General features: G+C 45.5%; 1 protein-coding gene across 1 annotated transcript; it reads left to right on the top strand.

Moving 5' to 3' along the window:
• Nucleotide 1: 1 nt before the first annotated feature.
• Nucleotides 2–10661, top strand: LOC128798835 (uncharacterized). Its single transcript, XM_053962718.1, has 9 exons — nt 2–85; nt 384–465; nt 1656–1809; nt 3896–4041; nt 6281–6457; nt 7097–7210; nt 8447–8533; nt 9393–9540; nt 9937–10661. Exons 1-9 carry the CDS (start codon nt 75–77, stop codon nt 9966–9968), a joined length of 951 nt encoding a protein of 316 aa, XP_053818693.1. The 5' UTR covers nt 2–74; the 3' UTR covers nt 9969–10661.
• The last annotated feature ends 139 nt before the right edge of the window (nt 10662–10800 follow it).

The raw sequence follows: 10800 nt of genomic DNA, 5'->3' as shown, positions 1-10800 counted from the left end.
GAAGCGCCGCCGGGACCCCTCAGCAGCCATGTAGGGCCCGCGGCCGGGGCGGGAGGCGAGGCGCGGCCGCCGCCATGGACGGCAGGTACGGCCGGGCCGGGCCGCACCACGCGCGGCGCGGGGGCGCCTCCCCGCGCTCCCCCGGAGGCACCCGTGCTGGGGATGGGGGGGTGGCGGGCGGTTCCCCCCCGCTGTGGGGGTGGTACGGCCCCTGACGGCCCCGCTCTCTCTCCCACAGCGGCCGGGCCGCACCACGCGCGGCGCGGGGGCGCCTCCCCGCGCTCCCCCGGAGGCGCCCGTGCTGGGGATGGGGGGGTGGCGGGCGGTTCCCCCCCGCTGTGGGGGTGGTACGGCCCCTGACGGCCCCGCTCTCTCTCCCACAGCGGCGCCGCGGCTGCGGCGGGGCCGAACGTGCCCAACCTCACCCCGCGGCACCGGCAGCTCATCCCCACGCCCTGCGGCCCCGTGAGTACATCTCTGCTGCTGCGGGCGGCTTGCCGGTGTCCTCCGCGTTTCTCTGCCCCCGGGGGGTGGGGTGGGGCTGGAAAAACGTGGCTCAAATCCGCGTGCGAAGTCAGGTGGAGCAGGGAGACGCGGTGTCCGCTCGCCGAGGCTTGGCACCGCTCTGCTGGCAGCACCGTGGAATGTCCTGAGCTGGGAGGGACCCTCAGGATCACTGATCAGCTCCTGACCCTGCTCACACACCCCAAAATCCCACTCTGGGCACCCCTGACAGCTCCTGGGACCCTCAGGATCATTGATCAGCTCCTGGCCCTGCACAGACACCCCAAAATCCCACCCTGGGACAGCTCCTGGAGCTCCTGGGACCCTCAGGATCATTGATCAGCTCCTGACCCTGCTCACACACCCCAAAATCCCACCCTGGGCACCCCTGACAGCTCCTGGGACCCACAGGATCATTGATCAGCTCACACACTCCAAAATCCCACCCTGGGCACCCCTGACAGCTCCTGGGACCCTTGGGATCTTTGATCAGCTCCTGGCCCTGCTCACACACCCCAAAATCCCACCCTGGGACAGCTCCTGGAGCTCTGGCAGCCTCTGTGCCCATTCCTGGGGAGCCTGAGCAGTGCCCAGCACCCTCTGGGGGATGAACCTTTCCCAAAATCCAACCTGCACCCCCCTGGCCCAGCTCCAGGCTGTGTCCCTGTCCCAGAGCAGAGATCAGAGCTGTCCCTGCAGCCCCTGGGGTCCCCCTCAGTCTCCTCCAGCTGAACAAGCCAAGTGTTAAGTTCCTGTGAGGATGTTGCTCCACCTGAGGTATTTCAGTAAGAGAAGGACTTTGCCTTCCTGAGAACGCTGACGCTGTCTTTACAGTTTTCCAAAACGGAAAGTGTAGGAAAATGTTATTTCCACGCTCTGACAGGTGTGTGGGCAGTGTTAATGCCTTGGGTTATAACACCATGGCCTTGTGAGGCACAAAGGCAGGCTGTGGGTATAAACCAGGACAATCTAGGCTGAGATTAATTATGAAATAAAGTTACACTTCTCCCTTCCTCAGCAGTTTCAGCCCAATCGCGGAGTTTCTCTTTTCCCTGCACTGTCTCCTTTACCCCACTCGCCTCAACGTGATTTTTAGGAACAGCAACGAGTTTATTCTGCATGATGTGTTAAAGACTTTTCTCCCTTTGCAGATAAAGCCATGTTCAGAGCTCTCGTTCCCTGTGAAGATCTACTTCTGTGTCACTATTTTGTCCCTGCTGAGCGTCATAGGGCTGACCATCGAGACGCTGGTGCGCCAGACTGAGGAGGATTTCACCATTTCCTTCATTCAGTTGGTTGGAGTTGGTAAGAAACCCAGTTTGGATGGAGTAAATAATGAAAATAACAATAATAATAATGATGCTGTGATTAAGCAGCAACTCAGGTTTCTTATGTAAGAGATACTGGACGTTCAGCTATTCCAGAAAAATTCACCAGTTCCTATTTTAATGTCTGAGCCATAATATGCTGAGAATTCAGGTGTCCACAGTCCAAGCTTCCTTCCTTGGGTATTTTTCCAATCAGAGCTTCAGCAGAAGCTTTATGGGTTTATTTGTATTAAACAGAAATTAACATGAAAATAATAAACTCGAGGATTTCAGGAAATCTCATGTGCATATGCCATCTCTGCAAAAACCTTGACGACCAAAAAAAGAGTTTATTTTCACATTTGTAGAGATTCTGTGGATTTAGCAGCTGAATTTGCAGAACAAGGAAATACCATCTTAAGCCTTTGGGGCCTTCCTGAGGTCATGTCCAGAAGATCACATGATTCACTTTGTAATTGGCCACTCATTTTCCATTTTCTCAGTCCCTGTTAAGGGCAGTGAAAAAGGAAGTTCATTCACTGAAGGTTTGTTTAGAGACTGGAGTTACTATTTAATTGGAAAATTTGTACAACGCTGTCCCTATGTCCCAGCACAGCAAACGTGGATGAGCTGATGTGTGGAATTAAGGAAGCAGTGCTTTGGAAAGAGAAATTTGTTCCTATTTTGGCTGCTGTAAGAATTAACCAGTATTTGCAGCAGCGTCCTGTGAAAGAACAAAACCTTTGCCTTATTTAAGTTTTACCAAAAAAGCATAAAATTCCCAGTGACAGATGTCTGGGGGCTTGATGTGTTTTATAAAAATAAAACTCAGACCTGTCCTGACCCAGTTCTTTTTTGGATTATAGTTTGCAGGGTGGGTTGTTTCAAAATTTCCCCACTTAAAAAACTGAATCCAGTCCACGTTCAGTTCCACACACAAACCCTGAGCAGTGGCCAGACCACAGGCAGCACTGTGGAGGGGGTGTGTGAGTAATAAACTGAATTACTCTGGGAAGATGATTTGGTTTCATTTCTTTAATAAAAATGGTGCTGTTTCATTTAATTCAAATAAACAACTGGACACAATGTTCAGTGTGGTATTCATAGGAGTTTGGACAATACACTGTGGCAAGCACATTCTCTCTCTCTCAGGATTTTTTCATAGAGGAGCACAGAGGGAAGAAAGAGAAAACAATTTCTATTTCTGCTCCTTGTTTTTCCCATGTGGAATGTGTTTGGAGAATTGTTTATCTGGGGTGATTGCTTGGTTGGATTCTGGTGAGGATTGTTTGGGGCTGGTGGCCAATCCAACCCAATCCAACCCAACCCAACCCAATCCAACCCAACCCAATCCAATCCAATCCAATCCAATCCAATCCAATCCAACCCAACCCAATCCAACCCAATCCAACCCAACCCAATCCAACCCAACCCAATCCAATCCAACCCAACCCAATCCAATCCAACCCAATCCAATCCAACCCAACCCAACCCAACCCAATCCAACCCAACCCAACCCAACCCAATCCAACCCAACCCAATCCAATCCAACCCAATCCAATCCAACCCAATCCAATCCAATCCAATCCAATCCAATCCAATCCAACCCACCTGTGGCTGCACTCTCAGAGAGGGGCACGAGTTGTGAGGGAGTTAGAGATGGGAGTTAGAAAAGCAGGTTTGTAGTTTTAGTATCTCCTTTAAATAGTATATTAATGGGTTATAGCATAGTTATAATAAAGAAATCATTCAGCCTCTGAGCTGGAGTCACACATCAGCATTTCTCCCCCCAAGGTTCGCCTGTGTTTACAATAAGTGGAAAATCCTGAGAGAGAGAGAGAGAGTGTGTTTGCCACATACACTGCCATTTTCACAGTGGTACTTCACAAGCAATTAAAAAATCTAATTACTTAATTTCTTGTGTGCTAAACACAGCAGGGAGTGTTTTAATTACCTGATTCAAGCTCCTTGGTAAGAACAAAGACCGAGGAACCTCAGGGACGCTTTGACCCTTCCACTTGGGCTGGAAAATTGGGAGTTTTGCCCCTGTGTGAGCTGGCACTGACATTCCCTCTCGCCCCCAGTGTTCTGTGTGTATTATGTGAGCAGGGGCATCCTGCAGGAGAACCGCCAGGAGCTCTCCGTGTTCGTGCTCTCCATCCTGCTCGTGATGCTGCGCTCCATCATCAACTTCAGCCTGCTCCCTGCGGAGCAGAAGCCAAAACTCCTGGTCAGTCTCTGCTCTCCAGCAGCTTTTCCTTCCCCCCACAGCTTGGGTTTGAAAAGGCAGCACTGGGAAGGCAAGAGTCTGTGGTCACACAGATTGTACTTTTAATTTTTTATATATATATTTATATTTCTATAAAGAATTACTATATAAATATAATATATTTCTATATTTATATATAAATAATTACTATATAATAATAATTGATCACATATATATGTGATCAATTATTATATAGTAATTATTATATTATATTATATTATATTATATTATACTATACTATACTATATTATACTATACTATACTATATTATATTGTACTATATTGAATTATATTATACATTATATATTATTATAACATATAATAATATATTATACTATACTATATTAGATTATATTTAAAATACTATATATTATATAAAAACAATATATATAATATATAAATTATATATTATATGCTATATTATATATAGTATATATTGTTATATATTCTATTATTATATGGTATATCCTATTCTATATACTATATATACTGTTTTGTATATGATACTCATCACATTTATCATATTTAAATATATATTATATATATTATATATTTATATTATATAATATATATATTATATATTTATATATATTATGTATATTTATATATGATATATATAATATATATCATATATAAATATAATATATGATAAATATTATATTTATTTCATGTTATACAATATCTTATACATTCTATTTATTTTATATAACAATATATATGTTATATATTGTTTTATATATTGATATATGATATTTTAATATGATATTTATATGATTTTTATTTACTTTTGTGATATATAATTCTTTAGTATTTATTTTATTTATTTACCTCTATATTTATTATTACATATTATTTATAACATATAAAAGTTATTTATGTTAATGTATTTTTGTATTTATTTTTATGTTTTTGTATTTAAATGTTTGTATTTTAAATACAAAATTTTCAGTTTGCATTTTTTTGTATTTATTTTTGTCTTTTTGGGTTCCTTACGTATTCATGGTACTGATAACAGAGAATCAGGCTGAATTACTGCACAACAAAATGTGCACAGCCCACAACTGCAAATCTTCTCTGAGCTGATCTCTGAGTTTCCTTATGGCAGCACCCAAAAATAACAGAAATATCAAAGAATTACACAAAATTACTGCAAAATGCATCCTTCACTTCACCTACCCTGCTTTAGATTTCCCTGTGTGAAATGTCTGGCCTGAAGTCACATAAATCTAACCTGGAATCCCCAGTCTGCAGCACAGTGCTCATAAATGTGTTTTTATCAGATTTATGGGAACCCGGGAGGAAACACAAAGATGCAGTGATGCCACTCCAGGTTATCTCGCTTGCATTTCATGGCAGTAAAATTTTTTAAAGGGTTATATTCTGGGCCTTACTAAGGTTTGTAGTTAAATTCCCACTTGCTGTGCTTCCAGGAAGTGCTTTCTTTTTATCACATATTTCTCAAAAAGCTGTGAAGTCATCCACAAATGACTCTTCAGCAGGAGAGGTGGCAGCCAAGCAAGGGAGAGGGAGCAAAGCAGCTTTGCCAATTCAGTTTATTTATCAATTCAGTTAAACACACTTTACCTAGACTGGGTTGGTTGGGCCAATAAGGAAAAGGCATCAAAGAAATGCAGGTTACTTTTAAGATGCACAGCCAAGTCATCATTTTAAATATTAAACAAGAACTTCAAAGTAAAGCCTGGTATAAATGTGAAAAGTAATTTTAGGGTTTTTTTTTTTGTTTTTTTTACTGCTCTAACTGTAACTTGGATTACTGTAACTCTGCTTCCTGAGCCAGAATAATTTCTAGTTATAAATATTTTCATATCAACTCTGAAGGATGTTTTGCCACTTGAGCCATCCTTAAAGCAGGAAAAATTGAGTGTTAATTCCAGCAGAGTGGATACAAAGAGACACAAACCTGTGTTTTTTGGAACTTTACGGGTCCAGCATTGAGAATAACCCCCTGCCCCCAGTGGGAAAGGTTGTTTTGTTCCAGCAGAAACTCAGAACCAGTCTCTGTGAAGATTTTGCTACTCCTGTCTGTGTTTCCCCCAGTGGGAAAGGTTGTTTTGTTCCAGCAGAAACTCAGAACCAGTCTCTGTGAAGATTTTGCTACTCCTGTCTGTGTTTCCAGCTGGGTTCCAGGTGCCAGCCTGCCCCTGCTGTGGCCAGTCCCATGGTGTTTCTCTTCCCCCAGGCCCGTTTTGTGCTGATCCTGCTGGTGGGCTCCTTCGATGTCATCTGTGCCCTCATCCTCATCCAGAGCCAGTCCATGATGGCATTCCGGGTGGGGGGAGCCCTGGAGAGCCTCCAGTCCCAGTACTTCATGCTCAACCTCTGCTTTTCCATGCTCACTTTTGATCTGCAGGCACAGGTACAGAGCTCTGATTCCCTTTTTCCCTCTTCCTGATGGACTGGCTGAGTTGAATTATTCCTTTCCAAGAGCAATCCTCTCTCTTACCTTTATTATATTAACTTAATAATGGTTGTAGCTCAATGTGTTTGTCATAGCTTAGCTAAAATCCATAAAAATGAATCAAAATGTATTTCATTGTTGTCCTGCATAAAAGGAGCTTATTTTGGGGAAGTTTATCCATAAAAACAATTGCATCCAGGAGCTCCACCTTACCCACAGCCTCCTGAAATAAGCAAAGTTATTCCTGCCCATCTCAGCCTCCAGTCTCCTGCACTGAGGAAATGATTCTGGAGTGGGAGAGGGGAACTTGACCAGCAGGGCAGTGAGACAGAAAATGAAATTACAGATGGGGGAAGTGAGCCCAAGACCTGTTACTTCTGTAAGCACCCCTCATCCTTGTTTACTGCTGCTTTACTTTGCTGTATCTGCTCTCCCTGGTTGCTGTTATACAGGGAATTACCTCTGTCCTTCTTGAGGAATAATTCAGCTTTTAGACCCGTGCCCAACTTGCTGTCGCAGGGAGTTTGTGGCAGATGTTTTTTTGGTGGGGCTGCACGGTCTCCAGGAATGATTTCATCCAATGTTTGCCTCCCCCAGCTGTGCCTGTGCATCCTCCTGATCAGCCTGCACGAGGTCACCCTGCTGCACAACATCATCTCAGCCACGGGCGTCGTCTGGGGCTGCCTGAAGGTCACCGTGGGCATCATTGCAGTGAGTGTCCAGCTGCAGGGGACACCAGGGACACACAGCCCCTGGCACTGCCCATCCTCACCCCCCTCAGGCTCAGGGAAGGGAGCCAGGATGGAGAAAAGCAGAGCACCAACAGTGTTGAAGCCAGGTTTTGTCTAAATCTGTGTCTGAACTGAGCACACGGAGTGAAACGAAGTCACATTGTCATTGGGCCATTCTCAGGGATGTTGTTTTACTCTCAGTCCTTGATCACTTTCATGAAATCTGGAGGATCACACTGTCTTCAATATTTCTGCCTCTCTGCCAAGGCTGGGTGAAGTGGGAGCAGTCCTCCAGGCCTTAAATCCTTAGGAAACCACACCAAAAAGATGAGGGCTCCTTTGTTGGGGCATCTCCTTCAAAGCTCAGGGACAGTTTCCAGGTTAACCTAAAGATTTGTAAACTTGAAACGTCATTTTTTATGTCAGACTGGACCTCCTCTGAAATCCTGAGCCTCTGTTCCAAGAATGATTGTAGAATCAGGGCCAAAGTACATCAGATAAGTGAGTTTTTTATTACCAGGAAGGAGTTTAGGGGTTTTTGGGGGTGGATGTGTGTTTAGGCTCCTGAGTTGTTTGCTTTAGTCATTCACACAGATTCCTGGCAGCTGAAATACGGCTCCCTATGTGTTTTGATGGCTTTCCTGCTTTTAAAACACATCAGTTTTGTGTTTGGGGGGAATCTGGTGCTGATCAGATGCATCAAATCCAATCCTAACACTGGCACAGTCACTGCTCTCACCTCCAGTGGCTCAGCTGCTTTTCCTTCCTTTGCTCAGACCTGCCCTCCCAGCCCAGGGCTGCTGCAGTCCCTTTCTTCTTTCTCAAGCCCCAGGGTAAATTGTGAAATTAAATTCTCCTGGCACTTCAATCCTCTTGCTTCTCCCACATTTCAGTCCTCAGTGACTGCACTTCCCTGTAGTAAAAAGAAAGGTGGAGAAAAAGCCACAGGGGGCTTTCAGACTGTCACCTATGAAAACATTCAGCTGCTAGAGGAAATCTGAGTGTGCTCAGAAAGGTCATCACCACTCCTGACCCAGCTCAGGGGAAAACAGAGGCTGAATTTCCTGCTAAAAACACAGGTGGAGAAAGGAAGTGGAGAGCAAAGCTAAAACTGAGAACTCAGCCAACACTTGAAATGCTATGAAAAATCAACTATATGTAGCTTTTTTAGAATATACAGCAACTTAAAGAAGCTGTATCTCATCTTATTTTGCAGATTTTAAAAGAGCTGAAACCTCTGGTGTGGGTTTTCCTGATTCAGAATGTGCCTGAGGTGGTTTATCTCATCTACCTGCTCTACACGGTAAGGGGAGCAAGGCTGGGGGGTCTCACCCTCATCCTCCTCGGGGCTCAGAGGTGTTGCTTTACCCTTTCCTGCAGCTGGATTTAAAGAGAGCAGAGCACATCCTGCCTCTCCAGGACCAACTTTTCAGGATAGGGATGAAGTCAAGTTGCTCTTGAACTGATCAGAGGGAGAGGCTATGGAAGTCCCTGCAAAGAATGATGAGGGAAAGATGAAACAAATTCTTTTTCAAGATACACAGCTCCTCAAAAATGCCTCCTCTCCTTCACAGCAAGCCTCGAGTGGTGCCAGAGTATTTGTCCAGGGCTCAGTTGTTGTGTTTTAAAGAATCTCTTAGGCAGCACCCACAGCTGTGGATCCTGTTGTAGCCAAAACAAGGCAGTGCAAGCCCAACAAACTCCAGTTCGGGGCAGTTTTTTGGCTCTGTAACGCTGATAAAACCTTTACCAGTGAGCACCTCCCACAAGATGTGTGGAAGGAGGTGAGGAGGGCAAAGGGAAGCCAGGTTCTTCCTGCTGGGCAGGGCTGGAATGCTGAGAGTGGCCAGTGCTTCTCTCATCCTTCCCACCGAGAGCACCCAGGGGCTGCAGCCACCCACAGCCTCAGGGATCCATTTATCAAATGCAGCTTGCCATTATTCCAGTTTGAGCTGGCAGAGCACAGCAGGACTCCACACTGTCTGTACATCATGAAATCAGAAAACTGGGATGGTTTCAAAGTGACCAGTTGGGTTTTTCTTTTTTCCCCCCAGTTCCCACCGGGTGGCTCCTCTCAGAAATTCAGTGCTTGGTTGCATGTTGTGGCTTCAAGGCTTTGTGGCAGCAGGTGGTGATGGTTTCATGTCTCCTTTTTCCTGCAGGTGATAAGGGAGTGGGGCAAAGGCAATTCTTACACCCTGGAAGCTGCTTTCATCACTGGCTCCTGCATTTCTGTCACAATAAAATCTGTTCTGTTCTGGGCTCTGGTTCACGTCTACCGCAGCTTCGGGCAGGGGCTGAGGGAGAGAAGTAAGTACCCCAAAAACTCACTGGGAAGGGTGGAGCCTGTTCTATCCCAGTCCCAGTCCTGGGAAACAGCCAGGAAAATCCCTAACAGGAAAAGGCAGATCCCCAGTCAAGCAGTTGTGCAGCCTCAGAATTACCAGGCTGCCAAAGCTCAGAAGTTGGGTGGAACAGATGTGGCTTTTCCCTGGAGAAAGCTGCTGCCAACCTGAGCAAGAACTGCTGCTGTCCAAAAAAAAATCACACTTACGTGAGCAAATCTCTGTCTAGTTGCAGTATTTCTGTCACTGTATAACACAGAGACAATAAAGGGACACTGATGTGACACAACCCAAAGCTCCAGTTCCCCGAGGGTCACTGAGCCCCTGCAGTGCTGCTGACTGAGCTCCTCTCTTCCCACAGTGTTTTCTTCCTATGGAAGGATCGACTCCTGAGCCCTGCCCCTGCAGCTCTCCCACAGTGAAGCCACCCCAGGAGCTCCTGCCCAGGACCTGCAATCAGGGTGGCAGTAAAGGGTCACTTTCCCAGGATGGAGGAGGTTCAGGCAGGTGTCACACGTTTCTTGGAGCAGTGCAGGTGGGACAGAGCTTAAAAAGCAAAACTTGTTTGGGAAATTCCCAGCTGATCCTGCTGACAGGACCAAGCATCTTTCACTCCTTTTCCTGCTGCTGCTGCTTTGGAAGCACAGGGGGTTCACACCTGCATGTGAGTGGGGAATGCTGCTCCTTTCAATGCTTTTGGCCTGGATAGACACAAAGAGCATGAAGGAAATTTGCTCACCCATTCTCTGTACCCGAGTCTAGAAGGGGATTGTGCTGCCATCATTTCCCAGCTTGGATCCACTGCACAGCAGGTCCAGCCCTGATGGGTTGGTGACAGTGGTGTCCCCTCTCTAAGGCTTCATTTCCTCCTCTGGCTTCAGAATATTTCAATTTTTTTTTTTTTAACCCCAGCTACACGTGAAAACTCCTTGTAACCTCACCCCTCCCTCGGTGTAACCAAGGTGCCATTTCATACCAGGGGGACTGTTACAATTAAGCCTTTAATATTGTAATTTAAAAGTTTGGTATTTTATTGACTGGAACCTTTAACTACTGGCTATTTTTAAATAAAGTATAAGCACAGTTTGTGTATGGATAATTATTTCACATGGAACAGCACCAATTCAATGGGAAATCCCTTACAAAACTGGATAGGGAAGAGGTTGGGACTGGAATTCATGGGTGCTGTGGACACTGCCACTACTCTACTCTTCAGATACAGCTT

This window comes from Vidua chalybeata, chromosome 22, assembly GCF_026979565.1.
Source record: "Vidua chalybeata isolate OUT-0048 chromosome 22, bVidCha1 merged haplotype, whole genome shotgun sequence".
Classification (NCBI taxonomy): Eukaryota; Metazoa; Chordata; class Aves; order Passeriformes; family Viduidae; genus Vidua; species Vidua chalybeata.
Note: the sequence above shows the minus strand (reverse complement) of the source record. Positions and strands in the feature narration are given on the sequence as shown.